Source organism: Dermacentor silvarum, chromosome 1 (assembly GCF_013339745.2).
Source record: "Dermacentor silvarum isolate Dsil-2018 chromosome 1, BIME_Dsil_1.4, whole genome shotgun sequence".
NCBI classification, from domain to species: Eukaryota; Metazoa; Arthropoda; class Arachnida; order Ixodida; family Ixodidae; genus Dermacentor; species Dermacentor silvarum.
In genome coordinates this window covers 106,863,075-106,887,721 of record NC_051154.1, presented here as the reverse complement: position 1 = coordinate 106,887,721, position 24,647 = coordinate 106,863,075, and the positions used below count along the sequence as shown (strand labels likewise).

The window sequence follows — 24,647 nt, the reverse complement described above, 5'->3', positions numbered from 1 at the left end:
TTATTGCATGGAAATGCAGCACCGACGAAGCACGATCACTAAAAGCAACAATGGCTCATGCCGCACTTCTCGTGCCTCGGGCCGCAGTGCACGAAACAGGCTTAAACCAGCAACGAGGTGCTAGAAGGGAAGCTAATCAAGAAGTAAGCGTGCACATTGGATGTGCGGTAGTCGGGCAAGGAGTGCAGTAAGGTGAATGCCTGGGAAACCCTGCCAGCAGGCATCTCGTGATTGCGATGTTCTCGGCCCAGAGTGCTATGGTGTCGATGTAATGGCAATGTTGTAAATTCGTGCAAACGACGCGGAGACATACAAGAGAGAATATAACACACACAAGCACGTTGTTTGTGGGTGTGACCTCTTATGTCGCCTTCGCGCCGTTAGAAAAACTGTACAGAGAACCTTAGCAATTTGCCTAATAACAACTTCTTTTGAGCAATGATCATCGAATGTTCGCTGTCTATGATGTGTAGCTGCTGAATGTTTCGCACACCCCCCACCACTCCCATCCGTCTTTTTCTTGATCTTAATGTTCTGCGCTATGTACAAACAGGGCGTGGTCGATGAGTAACTGACCATACCGCTGCCTTGTGGCTCTAGGTGACGTTCGAAGCTGCTGTGTTGCAAAGTCGTGATGGCTACATAGCGTTGGATGATATCGGCATCTACATCAACGATGATTGCTCAACTATGCCAGCAGAGGCCATCGCCGGAAAAGCAGGTGAAATTGCCACTATAATCCATTTTCCTATCACTCTTTGTTGATAATACCTGTGTAGTGTGGTCGATTGACATCGCTAAAACCCTTAAGGTAGCAAATGTCTGTTAAGTGGGTTATATTCCTTTCAGAAGCTGCTAATTTCTTTCTTTCTCTTACCCCGTTCCTTTTTTTTTAGAAATGAAAGCGTGAGGACCAATTTTGACGCCTGGTACTTCTAAGCACGTATTCGTTAGCCGAATCCTACAAAATGGACTAATCTCAGATAATTATCGCCTGGAAATTTGTAGTACAGTAGTACAGTTATATCTAAACACTGGCAACAGTGGCAACCGTTAGTCAAAGGCTTGGTGATTTTGACAGATGATCTAGAAAACCGTTCTCGATGCAACAATCTCATTATCAGAGGGCTAAGAGAACATGCACACTAAATTGAACAGGTATTACGAAAGAAGGTCACCGATGGAGTTTTTAATGCAGTCGTGGAGCAGAACATTGGTTCAATTTAACGGATACATTGCTTATGTAAGCGGCAAGAGGGTAAAGAGTGCCCCATCATCATGAATTTTTCAGATTTTAAGAATAAAACGAAAATCCTCAGAAACTGTTTCAAGCTTCAAGGTACAGAAACCAGTATTAATGAGGATTTTTAAAGCGAATTGTTTAGACCCGCAAACACCTGTGGGAGATTGGTGTTGATGAGAAAAAAAAGGGGGGCAAAGGTGAAACTTAAGCTTGAGAAAATGAAAATAAATGATGTGGTCTATGGTTTGAATGAGGCTACTAATAAGAGGTAGAAATGGGCTAGGCGCCTCCTGAAACAGGTGACAATTGACTTCTTCGCTGTGCTTCTTCCCAGTTCAAGATAAATGTCAGAAGTATTTTAAATAAAGTTGATGATGCTGACGCTGTAGTACTACAGCATTATCCTGACGTTATGGTAATTACCGAGACATTGTTAAAGAAAGGTACCTTAGATGCTAAGGTGACGCCTCCTGGGTATCAAATACTAAGAAAGACCGTGACATAGCCAGACACCGATACGGTATGTACATAGCCCTTCCCATAGCGCGTGATCATTGCTTGTAGCGGGTCATAACTTTGATTCAGGCCGACCTCTTAGCTTTTCTGCCATATTAAATGTACCTCTCTCTCTCGCAAGTACAGTTTCTTTCATCGGGCCATTAAACATTGGACTACTGTACCGGACAGGGTTGGCCACATCAAATTCTGCCAGTAAATTTATAGAAACACCGAATCGCCTTGTGTATCCTGATGCTTTGTTATAATATGGTTATCATGTTGAGTGTGACTTTTTTTTTCTTTGGTTTACCCCTACGGCGGTTCTTGTGTCTTTAATTCCTCGATTTTTATCTATGAGTAATGACTTTTTTTTTCTCTTGCAAATGCACTTAAATCTTTTGTTTATGTCCAGTATCCACTCCTGCAATAGCCCGTAAGGGCTGAAAAGTATGAATAAATGAAAATGAATAACTATTTGTTATTTACTTCCCGTGTGGCTCGCGAAAAGTATCAGACTCGCCGAACAGCGCAGCTGCAGAACTGTCGTGTGCGTAGCCTCTGTAGTTTTCTTTTTATCGTTTTCTTAAACTTACTTGCGAACGCACGGTACATTTTAGTTTGCGTGAGCTTCATCCCCTTCTCCTGGATAACCCTCCCGAACTTAATGGCAGTGAAATGAAACAAATTTGTACAGGAAGAGGGATTTTGCTGCTGTACTTCTGACCAAACGCTTTGTTTTCTCGTACACGCAGCGTACGTCATACTCGAGTGCGCGTGGAACACACCGAACAGGTGTTCATGGAGTCGTCCTGACGAAATCACGGGAACTTGGAAACTGGGAAGCCGTTTTCCACCAAGATACGCATTGGCCCCAGCCGCCTCGCCAATCGGGAAACCCAGTAAGCTATTTTCCCGCCTTTGGGCTGCATCTAACTGTGCGATCGTAGTATCTTGACCCAAAGGGAGTAATGTGTAAGTGTTTAACCAATGTTGACAGGATATCGTTCTCTGTGAAGTTCTGGAACAACCGCGACATTATTTGCTTCAATTTATGGCGAGAGTGGCGTTTTCCCTTCAAATTAGGGGAAAAGATACGTGACAAACTGTCAAGGACAAAGAGGGTGGCTGTTACTTCAATGATTCCGTGGTGTATTTTTTATGACGTGGTACAGTGTAGTTTTTGGTGATGTGATGTCTTGTAGCGCCTGATGTCTGCTGCTACCTGCATATCAGTAAAGCAATTCCAAAGACTAGTCGCCATACTTAGGCAAAACACAATTTTCTTTTTTTTCTTTGTCTTTTTGTAGTAGCGACTGTCCGGTAATAGTATTCCATAGGAAATATGTCAAGCTTTTGTACAAAACGAGACCGTTCCATTACCTTAGAAAACAAAATGAGTACGTTTGGTCGAACAGCCCAGCGCAGCCCAGGACACCGGAAGCAGTCTTTCCTTGCGCTGAAGAGATAAGGGAAGATATGCATCCCCGTTTAAGCACTGCCCCGTTTTTCTACGCAGACGATTTCATCTACCTGAGCTGCAACAAGCTTCACTCATCGGGCGCCACGGTGTCCGCATCACTTAACTCGCCCATCGTACCTCTGCAACAGACGGCCGTGTGTGCACGCTTTGCCTTCCACATGTTCGGCCCCGGAAAGCGGGAGCTCAGCCTCTCGCTGCGCACCCGTCAGGACCACGCGTCGACGACGAGAAAGACCCACGAGCTGTTCCGGGCGTACGGGGGTACCGTCGCGGACAAGTGGCACCACATGGCCCGCACCATCCGCTTCTCGGCACACGCGACCACGGTGAGCAAAAGGCCTCGATCTGCGCAACGATCGTATTCTGCGGTGGCGGGACCATCTCCAGCAGCGCCAGCGACAAAGACGACAGCACGCGAGCCTCTACAGCTCCACGCGCTAGCGGGAACGGCCTGGTCGGCGACATCAGCCTTGCCGCTGCCGAAAACATTGGCACAATTGCTGACCGACTTCAATAAGCAGTACACGCAGCCACTATCTCCGCAGGTCACCTCCACAGTTTGGTTACCCAGACATTTTATCGGCGAAAGTCAGTATACATATGCACATATGTCGTACGTAAACCCATGCAGTAACCATTTTAACGTATTTCAGACGTAATTTCGGCGTGCCCGCGCCTGTTTCACGCTGCGCGCCGGCCATGCATGCTATTAATCACGCCGGAAATGTGGAGAGCTGCAGGATGCAGCGTCTGCAAAAGACTCAAGGGAAACGTTAGTTATTGTTGTCTTTTTCCATCTCATCTGCTAACTCAAAACAGGGTGCGCAGCCAGAGGCTCAGCTCCCGCTTTCCGGGATTGGTCTTTGTAGCTATATTGTGCTAGCGCACACTTTTGATGGTTTGAACTGGAGCTTGTTAACATACGGCTACATGACGGGAAAACAGGGGAAAACGGGACAAAATAAGAAAACAGCCCCTAGTCCTGTCCTCTCTTTCCTTTCCCGTTTTCCAGGCTGAGGTTCAAATTCAATGAGGTTCAAATTGAAGATACATGCCCTCAGCACGACTGACTGTGGTCTCTGTATCGCGACTATTAAAATTAAAGCGGTCGTGCAGAGTACGTAAGATATGTATACAGGGTGTCCCAGCTATCACGCAGCACGATTTAAAGAAAGAGCAACGGCGTTACGCGAAGCAAACCTAGTGCGTATTGTTTCCAGTTCAGTGTAGTAGCCGCCAGTAATTTTTTCGTTACTGATATTTAATTAATTAATTAATTATAATTAATTATCTAACTCTAGAAGTACTGTCCTAATTATAAAATTGTCAATGAGGCGTTTGTAAGCAACCACGTGGGGCATCTATATAACTGCGGTATTTTGAGCGCCGTACTAATTGCGTGCTCATTTTTTTCCCGAGTGATAAAGAAAACCCGCGAAATATAAAAAATACCATGTGACGACGCTCCCACCCGCATCATAAAGGAGCGCCCTCAAGTAAGCTTATTGAAAGGAACGGCTTTTGCCTGTCGCACCGCCAAGAGACAACTCATCACCTTGACAATGGTATGGAAGGATCCGCAACAGAAAGTTTCGCGGCATAGCAGCGATTTCCTGTCAAGTATACGTCACGCTTCTTATCCGTCTCTCACCGGTGAGTGATCCACTTGATAAAAATGGTCCTTGATAACGCAGTCGAAGCCACGCTCTGATCACGGACGAAACGCAATAAGCAATGAAATAGACATAGGATATTTCAAAATACCAGCTCTGCTCGCACCGCATCGAAGGAGTGCATGCGCAGCTATATATATATATATATATATACTTCGTGCCAGAAGCTTGCTTCGGACCAAAGCTAAGTTAAAGTGATAGCGTTATTTTTCATGAGTACGTGCTTCCAAAAGAGGTTCATGGCAAAAAATAAAAGTAAAATAAACACACTCGGAAGTGACCCGGCCACGTGTAGAGAAAAGACAAAACCGATGCGTTCAGTTAAGTAATGTTCGACTGCCTAATGTTCCGATTTGGCAATCGGCACGTGAGCGAAAAACAAAGGAAAAGGTCAGATTTCATGGTTGCTTTATAATCGGTGCATTCGTAAGCGCCGTTGAACACCAGCTGCCGCTTATAGGACGTGTTCGAATAGGTCCCCATCTGCAGCCACGCAGTACTGAGCCCGCTTTATCACATCGTCAGTGTCTTTTTTTGATGACCGAGGGTGGGATTCTGCTGCAGACATCCGTTATCCTTGCCTTGAGCTCATCTGACGTCTTCGTCTCGGTCACGTAAACACGATCTTTTACGTAACCCCACAGAAAGAAATCGAGTGGAGAGAGATCAGGTGACCTAGCCGGCCAATGGACAGGCCCGCGCCTTTCAATCCATTTTGTGTGTGAAAAGTCATATTCAGCCAGTTTCGTGCTCGGCTGCCGCTGTGTGCTGGCGCCCCGGGGCATATTGCTGATACCACAGAAGTGGAAGACGTGATAGCTTGGCTTCTCTGCAAAACCCATCCACTGTCCCTTCAAGGATTTCGTCCACGTAACGCTGTCCAGTCAGTGTCTGATCGAAGAATATGGGACCAATTATACCACCGTCGTAAATTCCACACCACACATTGAACGACCACTGGTACTGGTGCCGAGTACGCTTTACCCAGTGTGGATTGGAGTCACTCCAATAGTGTGCATCATGCAGATTTACCTGGCCATTTCTGCAAAAATTGGCTTCATCTGTCTAAATGACGTTGCTAAGAAAGTTCAGTGATTCATCGGATTTTGTGAGGATCCAATTCGAAAAATCTAGACGATTCTGCAAGTCCTTCGCTTCCAAGCATTGGTGCACGTTAACGTGGTACGGGTGAAAGGCCGAGTCATTTAAAGTCCTCCAAACTGACGACTTGGAAATTGGTGCCTGGGCGGCCACGTCTCGCACGCTAGCTTGAGGGTTTGAAGCCATAAATGGCAGAACATGCGCGCGTATGTTATGACTCAAAGATGAAGTCCTCTGCCGCTGCTTTTTGAAGCTGTTGGTTTTTCGCAGGCTTTCATAATTTCTGATGATTGGCGATGCGTTGGGTCTACCGCCACACTTCCATGACCGATAAATCTTTGCGGCCTTTCTTGTGTTGCCATTTGCAGCTCCCAAAGCAAGCATCATGTTCGCCTTCTGCTCATTAGAATAAGACATGGCGACTGGGGCGATACAAAACACATCATTAAACCTTTGCGCGGATTTAATCGATCAGGTTCTGCGGTGACAAGTTCTGCGCAGAAAAAAAAAGACACCCATGCACACTATCAACGCTAAGACAACAGCTATCGCAGCTCGTTTCCAACTAACACCAAACGCGATGTGCTCCTTCGGTCGGGGTAAAGCACAAACTCGGTCACGATTTCTTCTTTCTTTCTTTCGTCGTCACGTGGTGTTTTTTTATATTTCGCGGGGTTTCTTTATCACTTGGAAAAAGTGAGTACGCAATTAGTACGGCGCTGAAAATACCGCAGTTAGATGCCCCACGTGGTTGCCTACAAACGCCTCATTGACACTTTGATAATTAGGACAGTACTTCTCGATTTAGATAATTAATTACAATTAATTAATTAATTATCAGTAACGAAAAAATTATCGGCGGCTACTACACTGTACTGGAAACAATATGCACTAGGTTTGCTTCGCGTAACGCCGTTGCTCTTTTTTTTTTTTTAAATCGTGCTGCGTGATAGCTGGGACACCCTGTATATATATGCTATACACATCACATCGACCGCGACATGGAAGATTCATTTCGCCTCGTGTATATGCGCAACGATCACAACTGAGAATCGCTTGTGCAAAGTCAGGGCCACCAGTAAACTGATGTCACCCCTCTAAAATATTATTCTAACCCGTGATGTTACTACTAACAGAACTTGAACAGATGTGAGTTTAACGGTAGTGGCACATTAGCTGGTGGATCCCACGCTCCTTGACCGTTATGCATAAGCGAAAGGGAATGACACACGTGCTGCTTTATACGTGCACAATCGTCCTCTAGTAATTGAATATACTAGTGGAACTGAGGGTATACTGTAGATCGAGTCAAGCACGTAGCCAGAATGTTTTTTTCGTAGAGTCCCAAGCCTCCATTGGTCCGAATACGCACGCACGCACGCACGCACGCACGCACACACACACACACACACACACACACACACACACACACACACGCACGCACGCACACGCACACGCACACACACACGCACACGCACACGCACACACACACGCATACACACACGCATACACACACGCATACACACACACACGTGCACACACGCATACACACACACACGTGCACACATACGTGCGTACACACATACGTGCGTACACACATACGTGCACACATACGTGCATACATACGTGCATACATACGTGCATACATACATACATACATACATACATACATACATACATACATACATACATACATACATACATACATACATACATACATGCATACATACATGCATACATGCATACATACATGCATACATGCATACATGCATACATACATACATACATACATACATACGAAAGTGTACTAGAACAGCCCAAACACAAAACAAAAACAGAGCTGATTGCAATTTAATTTCATTCGCATGTCATCTAACACACAAGTAATTCAATCTATGTTCGGGCGGCTTAATGTTTTGCTGTTGTCAGAATGAAACAGTAAATTAAGCATAGCCATTAACAAACGCTTTACGGTTGCCTTTTTTTGTATGTCTAACGCGCTTTGATATACGGCGACATAAATGTCATCTAGCTGGTTAGAAAAGCAAGTAAATTTGTGAAAGAGGATCAAACATGCAAGAGATAAACATCTGCAGCTGAGGTCCGTCTGTCTGTTAGTCGCTTCGTTTTTAACGTACCAGAGTGCCTGGGCTGCACAACTCAAAACCAGCGAGGGCCAGAACCAACTTCTCCCGGAGTCACACGAGCCGCACTTTAGTGAGAAATATTGCATGTTTCGTTTGCGGAAAGGAAGTCTATGTTTGGTTTGATCGCACTCGTTGCTATCCTCAGCACGTCTTGTAATGTAATGCATTCGGCCGCCGTCTGCTTCGCTTGTGGGTCTTATGTTGTGCAGTCCAGTCACGCCAGACAAGCGAAAGAAGTACACGCTTTTCGTATATACATGGTCATCTACACAAATACCATCTTCAAAGCAACCAGTCCTTTTAACCGCTGCTGTAGTAAATTTTCATCGCTTCATGGGAAGCGCATCTTCCTGGAAACGACGAGTCCATATTCACAAAATGCTTCTTACTTTATAGAATTGTTCGTAAAAGCATATGCCGGCCAATCAGGTTGACAGACATATTATTGGTGAAGGCGGCAGGTTAAATAATTTCCCCCTATATGCTTTCCTTAGCTTCATTAACTGTTGACTTCATAACATTGTCATACAGCTTTCAGTTCATTTTCTTGTCCTGAAATAGGTATGTAGCTTGTTTAGAGAGATTTTCATGCACATGATGAAAATCATGATATTTGCTGCGCAATTACGCACTGGCCTCTCAACCACTGGCTCTGCCTTTGCCGTTCTGCTTCCACTCCAGCTCGAGTTTTCCGTATCCAGCGACAAGTGCGAGCGGGGAAATATCGCCCTGAGCAATATCCACGTGACGCCCGGCGTCTGCACAGACAATGATGGCGGCGAAGGTTCGTTGCTTTCGTCATTTTAAGTGCGGCACCACTCCCACGCACCGCTGAACTTAGTCTCAACTGGAGCACGTGTCTGGTGTTCTTTTCTTATACTCTGAGCAGGACTGTGCGACTTCGAGCAGGACACATGCTACTGGCACAACAAAGGCTGGACGCACGTCTTGACGGGCATGAGAGATGACATGGCAAGCGCTAGCCTTCGCTCAGGACCGGCCAACTCTGGTAAGTGAAATACTTGTGATGCCTTCTCATTACAGCTTCTGTAATCGATCGCAGATGCATGTGAGGAAACGGGGCTACTGTAATCTTGTTTATTACGTCGCGAACTACTTCAAATTCAAAGCTCTCAGGATGTATGTGCGTGTGAGCCGTGGTAAATAAGAGATGCCTGTGTACCTTCAGTCCTTCTTCTATACTTTCAGGCCCACTGCTTTGCAAGGAGGCTGTTTAGCTATTTCGCTTTCCCAGCCATAACTTTTTTTTATTTACTGACCATCATTTGCTTCAGTTTTTTGAAGTTCAGCTGAAATCAAAACACAAATATCAGGGTAGCTTTTTCAGTCATAAACAAAAAATAAATAAATGCTTGACCAGATCCTCGTTTTTCGTATTTTGATTGATGACAGCTTTTTCGGGAAAGCATTGACACAACATAGGGAGAAAGGTCTTGACAACAGGCTACAAATTAAGGTGCGTTCTCCTGCTTTAGTTTGCGCAAGACTTGCCTATTTATTGCTGTTTTTCATTTTGCGTGTCCTTCATGCTAAGACCATAGTTCGTTTTAGAGCGCAGCTCCTAGGCGCCCGTTCCTGCGGCGAGCGTCGGCGTCCCTCGGCGTCCCTCGTAACTGAGCGAACGAGCACAGCGAAGGATGAAAGAGCGGAACTCGGAGTGCAGCGGTGGACGAAAGACGGCGATAGCGAGGAGAGCGCGAGGATGAAAGCGGAGGAGGAGGGTGCAGCGGTATCATGAGGCCGAAAGCGGAGGAGGAGGATATGGCAAAAGCGTGGGAAGAAAGGCGTAGTGCCGCTTAAGGAGGGCTCTGCGGCGACGATGGCTACGATATGGCGCCAGAGTAGCGCGCGTCATCTGTTCATCGATTACGCCACCGATACCATATATGAAAACAAAGCGCTGCACGAGTGGAGGTCTGTCCGTGGCGGCTGCTGTAAATCGCACCCACGCGTCACCCACGCACTGCCTCTCGCGATCACCCGATTAACGAGGCAGTCGCGCGACACTTCGCTCCGTTTGCAACGTGCCGCACAATACAGATTGTCCGCGCCAGCCAATATATCACGAAATGAAAGCACCTATAGAGCTGCGCTCAAATTTCGTATTAGGGAGTATCGTAATCGTTGGCGATTTTTTTTTTCATTTGCTTTCTTTGTATTTTTGCATGAAAAAGTACTCGAGCACTGAAATATGCATCCTCAGCTGCAATTATTATTAGCAAGGTGAAAGTAATGATGTCAAGTTAATGAAACAAAGTTCTGTGTAGATGCGTGCACGCAATTGTTATGCTATATACCAAGGAACTCGCGCCATTTTTCGTTTTCTGATGTATAGTACAGTGATTCACACACACACACACATTGAACGGAGGCTTCGAGCCTACACATCGTTCACACGTCAGAAATTACAGTAGGCTGCCGCCACACATGTGATCCCCATCGAAACACCTCATGGATGCAACCGAAGCTGCCTAAACCTACCCGATTCGCTTTGCTTATTCAGATTTGTCGTCGTTTACCAGCGTGATTGAACTGAAGACGCGTGGCCCTTCTTTGCCCTCTGAATCACCGCGGGAAGGCTGTCAGACTTCCGCTCTTTCATGATTATGACTATATTTTATGGCCAGATATTTGTCACATCTATATTATGATCAAATATGTATATTTTATAAGATACCTACACTACAATCTTGCGTCGACTTTTCTAATCGCAGGAAAAATATATTGCAGATTGCTTACCATCGCCACCCGACAGTCAAAAATGATACCTTTCTCTTCCTTTCTTTTTCATTGCTTCTTTGCTCACAGATTAAAGTTGCAAGTCGCCTTTACGCTGCACGTATTGCGAATACAATCTGACTGTAACAAATGTTTTCGTTTAACGTACGTAGTATTGTTCATCTCTCTATTTACTTTCACAGGTACTCTTTTGGTGCATGAAGCGCCCCTTGTATGCCGCCCGTGTAGTTTTTTATTGACTGTAAACCCATCCATCACGTAATGCTTCTTGAGACCTTTGATGCCAATAACGTGAAGTGAATCATCATGTACGAATAAACGGCTGTTTTAATGAAATGTTTTGCGGGGCTCCGCTACGCTCCACTGACGAGTGACAACCGCCTTCGTGTGCAGCTGGCTTCCTTCAGCTGGCGTGGTCCAAGGGCGCTGCCAACGAGGCCTCCCTGAGCAGCGTGCTATGGCCTGTCCAGGACCAACCTCGCACCGTCGAGCTGTGGTACTACGGCAACATAACAGGAAACGGAATCCTTCAGGTCTACCTCGTCGACAAAGCAGGCTCGCAGCTGGCTAAGATCTGGACGCTGCCGAGCGCTGCTGAGCCTCACACATGGTCCTTGGCTCGCGCAGAGATTCCCGATCAAAGCGTGGACTTTCAGGTGAAAGCAATGTAGAGAGCGGTGGGATTTCGGTGACGGTACTGCTTCAGCCACCAAAAGTCGAGGCTGTTGCGTTTGTAACGCCGAAGTTCGCTTCTAGAAGGTGCCGCTGAAAAGTTTATAATGGCACCTACACACTAGCGGCAAAACGCGCGCGGCGCGCCGCCAGCGGCTAAATGAAGCTGCGGCAGGGCGGCCACACCAACCGACAGTGCGCCGCTGCGGCAGTCACGTGACAGCATAGACTCCTCCCCCCTTCTCGAAATATCCGGGAGCTGACGGGAGCGACTAAATCCCCACCAGAACACACCTGTGTTGCCAGATCTCGTCTTGTGCGGTTCCCTAGATTTGCGAGGCGGAGATGTCCCTAGTGAAGTCACGCGACTGCGTGCCGCGCTCCCCTTCTTATCGCCTCCCCCTCCTCGTACGTGCGTGCGCCAGATTTCAACGTGTGTGCACGCCAGAGATGAACGTGGGCGCATGGTTTACACTTGCAGCTTATTTTGAAGAGAAATGAAACTATGTTGCATTTATTTATGAGAAATCCAAGTTAGCACGTGCTACGACAGGGTAGGTGAGCCTCAGCTAGGCGACTGGCCACGGCCGTCTGGTGTTGAGCGATCGGGCAGTGACGAGACGCTCTCTCGACTCGTTCTTGACGCCTTTTATGCGGTCCCCCCCCCCCTCCCCATTCTTAAAATTATTTTCTGTTACGTTAGTCACTGTCGCACTCTTCAACATTCACCTGATTTTTAAACGGCATGGCGGCGCCTAGCATTCCTATATTTGTTTCTGCGTAGACTTCAAAGCCATTCACCTATCTGCCCTCCCACCTGTTTGTTGTGGCGGTTTCTTAGCTTCCCTGGCCCAGCCCACCCGTCCTTGACATATCTTGCTGTGCGTAAATCAGCGTTCTGTAGGTCGTTCGATCTTGTCGATGCTCAACACATTTAGCAAACGTAATGCTATCTATTCCGCAAGGCAGTTGCTAAGCTTATGGTGGTGCAGTTTATTTTGCAATCAGCATGTCATCAGCACTGCATGGTTCCAGCTAGCAGGCTGACCTGAACCGATTATTGTACAAATTTTGCACGTCTGAGAAAACTCGATCTCGGTTCCGTTTGTGCCTTTGCATGTTCTGCATCTCGTAGCAGCACACACTGCACGACTTATGGATTCACAAGTTCAAATAAAGTCAGCCTATAACCTGCGTTGACAAACACGCTGACGATCTACAGGTGCATTGCAACAGTCGCCTAACTTTTTCGACCTGCCACGCGGACTTCCCGTAGCTATAACCGGCAACAGCTTACTGGTTCAAGAAAACGGAAAGATCATGTTTCTAACGTGACTTTTTGGAATCATGAGGTTAGTGGGCGCACAGATGTGAACAGATTGCGCAATTTGAGAACATAGAAAGAGTCTGAAGCTTTACCGCGGAGCGAACTAAATTTCTCGTCAAATAAACACACACACAGGTTAATGCGACTAACCGATTCCTTATTACGCAGAATCGACCACTTACATACACAAAAAGGGTCAACAATCGTCGCCACCAAGACGATTCATTCAAATGATCGCACATGCCACACAAGACATAAGGCATCGCCGAAGATGAAGTTGTTGACAGTCTTAACAATCTACCCATGAATTCATGTGAGCGCTCGCGAGATAACGCAATCCTGCCTAAAACAAACAAACACAGAAAATATTATAAACAGAACAATGCACATAGGGGGGTCCATCATTAATCATATGGGCAGCAGCGAAAAAATATGCACAGCGAGTTTCACTTCGCCTGTTCAACTGGTCGACTTGACTAGGGAATTTTGGCCTCCATTCTGGGTACATAAAAGAGCTAGTTTTGGTGAGCAGCCCAGAGTTGCCAGCATGATGTTTTCTATACCGCTAACCTTGGGCGATGTTGCGGTCGGTATTTAGTCTCGCGCGGAGCTGACGGTGCAGATGATAGTGCAAAACGAGTTCCCGGCTTATACCGTACGCGAGTACGAAACAAGCGGTCGGGAGGCTCCGCATGGCACCAGTTTCCCGCGCGCACGTCACGGATGCGGACCGCTCTCATTGGTCTCCTTCATCCACGACACGCGGCAAACCGCAAAAAATCGGTCCAGGGGTGCTATGCAGGATGCGCCGAGTTTCTCGTTCGTACGAGTTTCACCCGAGTTTGCTCGATGGCAGTCAGTGAACGGAGATAGCAAGGAACGTGCAAGAACAGGGGCTCTATTCTGGACACGCATGGCGGCTGCACGGCCGCCATTATCCGCCATCTTGGCTGTCTCATTGGCTGTCCGGAGGTCACGTGTTTTGAAATTTGTGCCGGGAAACGGAAGTTTTGCTAAATGCAATTTTGCGTTTTCGTCAGAATGATGAAACGTGACGTGGAGCTGCAAACTTTATCGACTAATACTTTTTTGTGGTCCTTGGCACCTCTATTGCGACTTTAGCGCTTAAAAAGAAAGTGGACGGTAGCGTGCAGAAGCTCGTGCAATGCATCTGCAATTTCGCGAATATGTGGTGGCGTCCCAAGATAGCCGGCATGTCAGCTTGCTGATTGGCTGAAGGAATATCCTGTGAAGAGCGTCACAGGAAGGGCTGTTTCGTAAACGTCAATTTGACGTTGCGTGACGTTGCGCTCGGCCGCCATTGCAGAGATTTTCCGCCATAATTTGTGGTGCGACGAGCCACGCGAATTATGGTAATGAGCGGCCACATGCAATGACAGTGGAGAGGCATGCGTATCGCCGCATTTTCCCTGTCATTTGGGGCGATGAAAATCTTTTGTTCACAACGCGTGCTCATAGCATTTGCATCGCTTTCGGGTGGTGTTGGCATTTGTGTTTTGCACCATCATTTTTATTAAAAACACGTTTATTTGAAATAATATTGGTTGAAACTAGCAAACTTTCTGCGACATTTCGCACTTTTCACTATTGCGTTTGTATTGTAATCAATATTAATGACTTTTCGCATCATCAACGGCTATGACAACGGTGACTTTTTAATTTACAAAAAGAAATGTACGCAAGACGGCGCCTTGAAGTTTCCTCTCGCGGTGCGAGTAAGCAGCGAAGTGCACAAGAGATGGCAGTGCCGGCGTTTGCGTCGCTCAAGCGGATACCTGTGGCGCGCGCAACGCTATCGATGATATTCGGCCGCTTCTCAGCGCCAGACGAGTCGGGCTGAGTCACTTGCGGATCACGAGATAGCGATAACGCGGCCTAGAGCGTGCGCTCATCATCACTGGTAAGTCGGGTGTGTTGTCTCAAGGTAGAAAGCAAGCGCGTGGGCGCCAATATACGATGACTCATTCAGTTTCCCGAGGACACGCATCCTATCTAATGAAGCAGACGACAGCCTGCGCGCATGCAGACGACGGAAGCGAGAAACGATTTTGATGGAATAATCGTACGCTTTGAGCTAGCGGCTTTATTTTTACTGGGGAGGAAAACTGTTTTCCTTTATCAAGAATGCTAGGTTCAATGCCTACATTACAGTTTCTTAGGCGAAACGTCAAATTTGCGTATCGTTACGAAAGCAAAACGGGGCCATCAGCGCCATTTTGTAAGCGTCGCGCCTACGTCACGCCTCGAAGAAAATGGCGGAATGTCCAGAATAGCGGCTCAGCAGGCAAAAAGAGATGTCAAGATAAAGCCGCGTATGACAACATCACTGCGCGGCACAGTGATTCCGTGCTTCAAGCACAGAAGACTGCGCAGCAAAACGCGCCAGCACCGCGTATTGTTATCAACGTATTATCACCATTTAGCAATACCGTGACTGTACCGCTGTCTATCTGCACACTTGCCGTGAGCCACTTGCCACGCCTTTCTAGGGCGAGTAAAGGGCGTGCCTCCTCTTTCGAGCATTATCTTTCTATCCTCCGTCGAATGCGAACAGGGCACATGCGGTGCATTGTTGCGCCTACACTTTCCCTCAATCGATTACGTTCAAATACAACAAATAAAATAAGGAACACTTTATTTCTTGAAGTATCTGTTTTTCGTTTGGAATGCCATAAATGTTTGATGACAAACAGAGATCGAGCGAATTATTAAGTTTTGCACTTTTTTGCCGCGAGTGGCGACAGTGAGGCGAAAGCTTACACGCGGATACATTTTAGAGCGTCGCACGCACGAGGGAGTTCATACGGTGAGCAGTCGCCAGGGGCACTGCAGTGCTATCCTTGATAGGGTGCCTTGATGCCCGCGCGCATCGAGGCACTCTAATCATTGATAAAGTCAGTCATGACAGTGATCTTTCCATTTCCTGACTATTAGGGGAATGGCCACGCAGCGCTGCGGCATGGTTGTTCAGCGCAGGTGCTTCACTTAGGCTGCTATTAAGGCCGCCGCTTTACCAACTGAAACGACGGGAGCAACGGTTGTCACTGCAAAATGGCTGTGCGGTATTCTAGGGTCCGTAGTGACGCAGCACAGTGAAAGTGCACCAGTTTATCTGCGTGCGCGAAGCCTCCGCGATGCATTGCAAGGAAGAGCGCGTTGCCCAGTGACACAATTCATCGCTTGTCATCGCTTGCCCAGTGAAGGTGCCTCCGTTCGCATGTATACGCAGAGTTGTTCTCTCCAATGTGCTTGCCGATTGTCTCTGCTGCTGAGCTAACAGCGATCGCAGATGGATATAGTAACGACTGCGCAGCAATCGCATTTTGGCGCGTGATGGCTCCTGTGTGCAATTAGGAAATTAAACTTCGAACGCAGGAAGGGGTTGCAACTATTTAGTGTGCCGTGCTTGTGATGAAGAAATGCCATCGCACTGTGTTTAAAAAAGCGAGCGTTTCTCGGCGCTGACCATGTTTGCGATACTGCAGATCCGATACACCACCGATGACAGAGCAGCCATCTCAAACAACACCTGCGATACCTTTACGTTGGAAAACACTACGCACTTCTCAGCATCGTCATCCACCACGGCGCATCGACACCTTGCAAGCAGCTACAGTGTCGTTCCGATAATCATTTGCTGTGCGCTACGTCGCTACAATGCAGACAATGAACCATGTTGTGGGGCCATCACAGCCTAAGAAGATAGATGCATGAACCAGCGAAAGTCGCCGCTTTGTTTTTGATAGTGGTTCTCAGCTACAGTGCATCACCGATGACAGTGTGCTGTGCGTATTTTCTGTCGGCGGTCAAGATTGTTGATGCCTCTCAGTTCCACACCACGTCAGCTGTTGCCGGAAAATAAGTTGGGCGTGGCCCAACCGTGGCGGGCGCGCGCACAAGAGTTACATGCCTCGCGCGGGGCGTGACGTATGGTTTTGATTGACACGCGAACTCGGGCAAAACTCGTACATCGCGAAACCCCCCTCGAGTTGAACTCGGGAACATGGTGGCGGCAGCAGCAGCCTGTGTAATCGCATCCAGCGGCAGCAAGCGTCAATATGACCATCTCGACCCGTTCACCTACATGTCCGACGTAGAGTTTCAGCGTCATTTTTGCCTTTCCAAAACGTGAGTGCGCTGGCTGTGTGACGAATTAGGCGAAGGCCGTCGTTTGCGGAGATAGGGTGGCGGGCAAATTATGCTTTCCCAGCGTAGACTGGTGTGACTAGGCTGCGGAGGTATAGTTCGTGCGATCGCTTCAGCTCTCTCCTGTTTCAAGCAAGCTCGTCCACCGCGCCCCAGCCCCAGGCCAGGTCCGGCGTCGTCATCGGAGTACTGGAGCACCTGCGAGCACCTGGGGTTCAACCCGGACCAACCAACCTGCGCAGGCGAAGTAGTCACATTATATTGGAAGACTCAGAATGGACGCCGGGCTGCCTTCCGGTGCCGAAATCTGTTTTGGTGCCGAAATCAGTTTTGGCAGGTACACTGTACCGCTGCACGGCACGGGCAGAGAGGCGAAGGAAGTTACTGCACCAACACGGACCGCCTCGGCCGTCCGAACGACCACCTCTCGAGGCGGCAAATGATTTGACTCACGTACTGCGTGAGCAAAAGCGTAGACATATGGATGTTGAAAGAGACCGTAGACTTGTTTCCTCTATCGGAGCACGCCATCGCCGACTGGTGGAGCTACCCCCGTAAGGTCGGGAGGGACGAGCTGCTGGCGCGAGCTCCACTCGGTGGCCCCGGGAAGACAGCGCAAATTGACGAGTGCCTTCTTCGCGGCGAGCAAAAGTGCAATCGAGGCCGCCTAATGACGGGCGACAACGTTCCGCCGAGCCGCCAAAACTACGGTGGTGTTAAAGATGGTGGCCCATGGGTCTTCGGCATGGTCTGCGCGACCTGAGGGGTGCTGCTACTTTTCAAGGTCGACCGACGAAAGGCGGCGACGCTAGGCGCCATTACTGCAGCCAATGTTCAACCGGGGACCATTATTCATAGTGACGAATTGGCCGCATACAACTGTGTTCCAAATTCAGTGGATGCTAACGGGGCTATGCTTTAATCTGCATTGGGAGACAGTTAACCACAGCGTGCACTTTGTGGAAACCAACACGGGCGTTCACACGCGAAAAATAGAAAGTTATTGTCAAAAAAATGTCACAGTTTCGCCCTAAGGGCGAAGCAATGAATGCGATAGCAACACAGCAATGTCATACGAAGTAAGGTGAGCGGCTTTGGTAGCAACAACACGCAGAACTGTTGTCGACGCCATCGGCGTTTTGCCCGCGTTAGCTCAAAATGCGTGCGGCGTTGGTGACTGTTGCTGGAGCCTCTCATATAAATAGGCACTTGGTGCCGCAGCTAAACGTCGCGTCCCTTCCTTCCCCCTCCCCCACGGCCTCTCGCGCGTCTGAAGAAGGCGCGTTTGCTCTACATATATGGTGATTGTAAAGGAGAAACGAGACGCCTAATTCTGCAGCCCTTAAGCGAGCACGGCGCAGAACGCGCGTTTGTTCTCCGCCGTGCGTTCACTCCCCGTGAAAGACGCGCCCCTCGCGCCCTTTCACTCGCACATACAGCGTTCGGCGCGCGGCGACGATTTCATCTCCAAATGACGTCATACGGAACCTCACGGCGACGGCGACGGCGACGGCGACGGCGACGCCGACGGCGACGGCGACGCCGACGGCAGAAATCTGCTTTTGAGTGTCCATATAATTGCTATCGCAATAAAAGTGAAGCGCCACCTCGTCAGCAGTGGGTACAGAGTAACTGTACTGATGCTGGAGTCCCGCCTGGGATGAATGTGGTGGCACTCAACGGCCACGTGCGCTGCAAAGACCGTTTCTTGCGTTTGTTAGAAGCCACGGATCGCTGGGGCTACCCAGTATCAAGACTCTTTCCTGCGGCTGTTAGAAGCCAAAGCTCGGCGCTAGCCAGTATGAAGGTGCGTCACAATGTAAAAGAAAATAAAGCGTAGTTTTTTTATCCTTGCATGAGAGTTTTCCGACATTCCTCAATCCTCAGTGCTTACACGGTAAGCGCGCGGCAAACCACTTCTGCGCTAGCCGACGCTCCCTTCGTCTCGAAGCCTTACTTTAGCGCGAGCAAGGAGCGATCTGTTCAAAGCCCAGTGTAAAAATCAGGCGCACACCAATCTGTGCTCGGAAATGGGAGCGCAAGCACGTAGGGAGCCGCGCCAATTAAATCTAGAGGAAAGAGAAAGAGCAACGAGCGATCTGTTCAAAGCCCAGTGCGAAAACCGAGCGCACACCAATCTGTACTCGGAAATGCTAGCGCAAGCATGTAGCGAGCCGCGCCAATCCAATCCAGAGGAAGAAAGAGGAGGGCGAGCGTGCCCTCGTGGTATAACGCGAAACGATTAAACTACAAATTAGTCTAATACGCATTCAGTGTACTATTTGTAAACCTTAAAAGACCTATACCCTACGGTAATGTGACTAATATCATTGTACTAAATGCATTTATTTGATAACTTGCTTGTTCCTCTAATGCACTCGGTGGAACGACAAACAAGTGAAAGAATGCACGACCATGCACCGACCGTATGATCACGTGAGCCCCAGTTTGTCGACCGCCCATGTGGCAACGCCCAAGGGATGATGGCCACCCAGAGTGAATCTAGATAAACCAATGAAACTGGAGGTGTGCCGACGGACAAACTTTGTCTTGTTACCATTAGTTCTTTCATCTTGGGGCGTCGCCAGAGCTCGTGAAGATCCCGAGTTTCGCCAAACTCGGGGCATCCTGCATAGCACCCCAGGAGCGATCCCTGCCGCGGCAAGAAAAACCCGTTTCGCGGCTGCTATCGCGGCGCGCCGCGCGCGTTTTGCCGCTAGTGTGTACGTGCCATAAGAATCGTTACTGTCTACTCCTCCATGAGCGAAATTCCGTTTTACGCACTGCACGTCGTGCTTCCGTGCAATGTAAAGGCATCGCATTACGAAATTTACTTTAAAAAGTGGCAGTAGTGCCTCCACATAAGAAAGTTTTACTGGATTACAACCATTTTACCAATTCTTCTATATATACATATATACTGTTCTACTAACAAATACAACTTTCTAAGAAGGGTGGTACATACTGGTCACATCCCTTCATAAGAGAGCTGACGATGTGACGCAGCTTCTGGACGAAAAGCATGTTAAGCGCAACCGCTTTACACTTAATGCAGCGGTATCTTTGCGTAGCGTGTCGTCACACCTGAACATTCACGTTCAGTGAAGTGTGTACTTCGGCTGGCACCGAATGCCACTGTGATTCATATTGTGAACAACGGGTGAGATGTGGGTGAGATGATGATACCGGCTCATGTGTCGTCGGCTCTCCATGTCTCCCGTGCTGTTCAAAGTATAAACAACTACATCTTCTGGCTTTCACCGTGAGGGTTTGCATCCGGCACGAAGCTGTTTTGCTGAAGATGGTGATACGTGCAGAAGATATACAAGATCGTCCTGCAGGTGATTTATCGCATCGTCCCATTACAGGTGGTGATAGAAGGCAAGTTTGACCCACGTTCCAACGTCAACTCGGTGATCGCTGTAGACAATGTGCTCCTTGACTTGCTCCCACCTGTCCATGTGGCTGACTGTGAATTCGACCAAGACCTTTGCGGATACGTCACTAGATCCGACTCAGACTTTCGGTGGATTGTGGGCAGTGGTCGTGTGCTCAGAAGACAACCGGGGGCCCCAGCATACAATATGATTTCTTCCGGTAAGGCATGCTGCCGAGCAGCAAGCATTCGGCTACAACTAATGTTTTTGTTGCTTTGCACAGGAACACGTACCTGTTCATTATGACGTATAATATACAAATGTTAGCGTCCGTGAGCAATATCAATTGGCAATATTTACCATTAGCTAGTAGTATAGCGACCCAAAAGTATAGCGATGAAAGTAAGTAGCAGCATAATGTTGCTAACAAGAATGCTGGCTTACAGCATTCACTGAAGACATTAATACGCAATATCAATAGCAAAACAAGAGCCCTATGTAATGCAATAATATAATGCTGCACAAGCTGTATCATATTTACGCACAATGCAGTAGAGCAGATAACCGGTTGTCTATTAGAGTTACAGGACGGGTTTCAAGGGAAGGTGAATGCAGTCGAGGACGGTAGCCGAATTAGTTGGTGCTATGAAATTATGAAATTTGCAGATGATGCTGTTTATCTCTCCTTTAGGTGCGGGTGATCCTGGCCGATTCGCCTACGTGGACACCACTGTACTGGCAAACAATTCAGCCACCCTCCGTAGCGCCCATTTTAGCAGCAAGGGCAATGAAACTTTGGCCGTGCGCTATTTCAGGAATGGAGCAGGTAAACACCAAACACGAAGATATGCCTCTGAATGAATGACTATAACAATAACCTACTTGTGTCCTACTGCGGACGGCAGCTATGAGCTAGAAAATAGGCTTAGCATGTTCGGTTGAGTCAGGTCTATAGTAAAGTAAAGTCGAATCGAGTAGGTTTGACTCGTTTCAATTCGTTCGGGTTGGGTTGGGTCGAGTCGGGTCTGCTCCGGCCCGCAGGTCAGTCGGTTGGTCTCAACAAGCTATTATTGAGCATATCCTGCGCACCCGCCGTGGTTGCGGAGAAGCTTTGATGTTGCCCTACTAAGCCCGAGGGCACGGCATGAAATCTCTGCCACCGCGGCCGCATTTCGATGGGAGCGAAATGCAAAAACATCCTTGTACCGTACATTGGGTGCACTTTATATAACCTAAAATGGTCAAAATTAATCCAGAGACCCCTACCGTGTGCCTCATAATCATATTGTTTTGGCACTGTAAACGCCAGAATTTAATTTAATAACCGGCGCAGTGGACTATGTAGATTAAGCGCACATATGACACCGCACCGAGGCTCGCGAGGCTCGGATGATCGCTTCATTCCCCCAGCGTATTGTGCGTTGACTGCTTCATTGTTTTGGGCATTATAGAGATCTGCGGCCAAGGTCTGAAGATCTTAGCTCAGCGTAGCCAAGCGAGCGAAACCTTGGTTAACCTCCCTGCCTTTCCTTATTATCTCTCTCTTTCTGCATTATTGTACGCTATGCGATGAAGGCATAAAGCGATGCAGGCTGGGGGCACGAATTTAATTTTAGTGAGCAGCACTTATGATCTAATAGATCGAGGCTCAACGTGTCCGTTAGCTCGTTCAAAATAGTAAATTGGTGGGCTAGCTGGTGGGACATCTTGTGCAAATGGGGAGCACTAAAGCAGTATGGAATGAAGCAGAAAATATGAACAGGAAAGGTGCTCGCTTGTAACTGAGGTTTGTTGAAAAAAAAAAAAAAACATTCCACCACGAGCTTTCATACTGGTTGACAGTGGTTTTAGATCGTTCGTCCGTTTTAAACAATCTGCACGTGCTGCCGCGCCGAGGCTCGGGACGTCGAAGAAGCGCACTTCAGAGCTAGGGTAATTTCCCGGGATGCACAGAAGGAAGCGAAGCAGTTCGAGAGAGTGAGAAACAGGCTGCTCCTCGCTATCTTACGGTGGTTGTGAAATAGCGAGGAGCAGCCTGGTAGTGAGTGCGTGCTCTTCAAACTCCAGGCAGAAGATGGTGCAATCCCAGAAGTTTCAAAAGAGGCCAATATGAGATGGAAATAGGCTGAAATGCCCGTCTGCAGAACAGTGTTAAATATTCCAGAGGTTTTGTGCAACTGCGTTGTAGTTGAACGCTTTTCGAGTACCGGGCTGGTGACTATATTCCTATACTCTGCTATATTATTGCGAGTCTTAGGCTGCTGTTCGCAGTAACTCAGTTAAAAGAACTAGAGGCTATAATTGCGGTGTGCTACAGTTCTTGGAGAGTATAAAATATTGACAATAGCTGGTAACCCGCGGTGGTTGCTCAGTGGCTATGGTGTTGGGCTGCTGAGCACGAGGTCGCGGAATCGAACCCCGGCCACGGCGGCCGCATTTCGATGGGGGCGAAATGCGAAAAACACTCGTGTGCTTAGATTTAGGTGCACGTTAAAGAACACCAGGTGGTCCAAATTACCAGAGTCCCTCACTACGGCGTGCCTCCTAATCAGATCGTGGTTTTGGCACGTAAAACCCCATTATTAAATGACAATAGCTGGCAGAGTGTTTTCGTTATTTCTCAAGCGATTACGTTTAAACTTAAAGTGGTAAATTATTGATGTAAGAAAGAGAGAGTGTTAAAAATGCATTTACATTTCAGTTACTGTTCTCCCCAACTGCTATACGGGAGACTTTTTTTGATGTCAAGTCTGCTGCGCAGTGATCTGCTAAGCGGTGTCTGGTAAACAATAGTGTCTGCAAGCAGTGTCTGCAAACAATAGTGTCTGCAAGCAGACATGTCCGGTTATGCCGGACATGTGATGACAGTATAATAGTGATGAGCAATAGTGGTGACATATCTCCTTGCAGACATCACTGTTGCTTGGCTTCGATTTCTCAATGTCAACAAGTGTCCTATAGTTATTCATTAAAAAGTTAATTTGTCAATATTTTAGTTAGCTATTTAGACATTGCGTTTCTCGTGCAGTTAATTTTCGCCTTTTCAAATAATCCACCTTAATAGTCCGGTTATTGGGTTTATAGGCTGCATGCGATTAGAAAAAAAAAATGTGCTGCTCCCACGCACGACGATGCGAACAAACGGCGAAGATGAAAACGAACGGTGATGCGAACAAGTGTTTTTTTTTTTCATTCTATGCAGCGCTAAACATGATGCAGTGGTTATTTTGATACATGACCAGGGGTCACAACTTTACTGTTGTTCCGGCTCGGGGTAGCGTTTAAGCCTGGGATCCTTCCAGCCACAGGGATGAGTACGTCCGGGAGTAGGAGCGGGTGAAAAAGAGTTTATTTACAGTATTTACAATGGCTCCAGAAATGGAAGCCCCCTCCATGTAGGAACACTTTGACTGTCTGACTCGCTACATGTCTCAGCACACATCAGATCACGCCAGGACACACCTCACTGCACCCAAGGTGTCCGCTTATGAAACAGCCGTCTTCCCTAGTTCCCTACTCAAGGGAATTCGATGACCTTGGTGCGGCCAATCAGAGGGGTATCCTATGATATCCAACCTTCGAAGCAAGGACTAGGCACTCTGGAAACCGGGGGTTCACGCTGCTTCCACGAAAGTCGTCGAACTGGTTTCTTACTCTCTGTGAAGGTCATCCTGTCAGGATCAGGAGAGTGGCCTTCGCGCTGGTCACCGCTTCCACGGAAGGTGGCGGTCGGGCATTATCGCCGTCTGGGAGACGCTGATGAAAGGGGCTGCCTCGGGGGAAACAACTAAAGAATGCGCACTGCCGATTCGGGACGCAAGAAGAAGAATGTAAACTTTATTTTCAAATCAATCAGAATCGAGTCCGGCGTCTTTTTAGTGGGTCTGGGCACCCGCCGCAGACGCGGTTCCGAGACCTTGTCTCGAAGCGGCTTCCTCAGCTCGCTGGACGGCCCAGAGTTGTGTTGTCAGGTTCGAGCTGAGCAGTGCGGTCTTCCAGCGCGAGTGGAGGCTGGTGGTGGACGAGGCGGAGGGGTCGGCACTGCCCGAATTGTTTGTTAAGTCCTGACACTCCCATAACATGTGATTAAGTGTGGCAACTTCGCCACACGATGTGCATCTGTTTGTAGTGTACATGTCTGGATACATGGCGTGCATGAGTCTGGGGTTTCTGTAAGAATCCGTTTGTAATTGTCTGTAGTG

The 24,647-nt window shown here is 48.0% G+C and overlaps 1 protein-coding gene across 1 annotated transcript in view; it reads left to right on the top strand.

The window, feature by feature from the left end:
- LOC119453620 (MAM and LDL-receptor class A domain-containing protein 1-like) overlaps positions 1 to 24,647 on the top strand; it is a 109,505-nt gene that overhangs the window by 61,705 nt on the left and 23,153 nt on the right. Inside the window, exons 16-23 of the mRNA XM_049666620.1 lie at positions 601 to 721; positions 2,494 to 2,640; positions 3,258 to 3,547; positions 8,824 to 8,926; positions 9,032 to 9,151; positions 11,296 to 11,558; positions 20,437 to 20,665; positions 21,137 to 21,271. Coding sequence (XP_049522577.1) covers positions 601 to 721; positions 2,494 to 2,640; positions 3,258 to 3,547; positions 8,824 to 8,926; positions 9,032 to 9,151; positions 11,296 to 11,558; positions 20,437 to 20,665; positions 21,137 to 21,271 — 1,408 coding nt within the window. The remainder of the gene's footprint in view (positions 1 to 600; positions 722 to 2,493; positions 2,641 to 3,257; positions 3,548 to 8,823; positions 8,927 to 9,031; positions 9,152 to 11,295; positions 11,559 to 20,436; positions 20,666 to 21,136; positions 21,272 to 24,647) is intronic.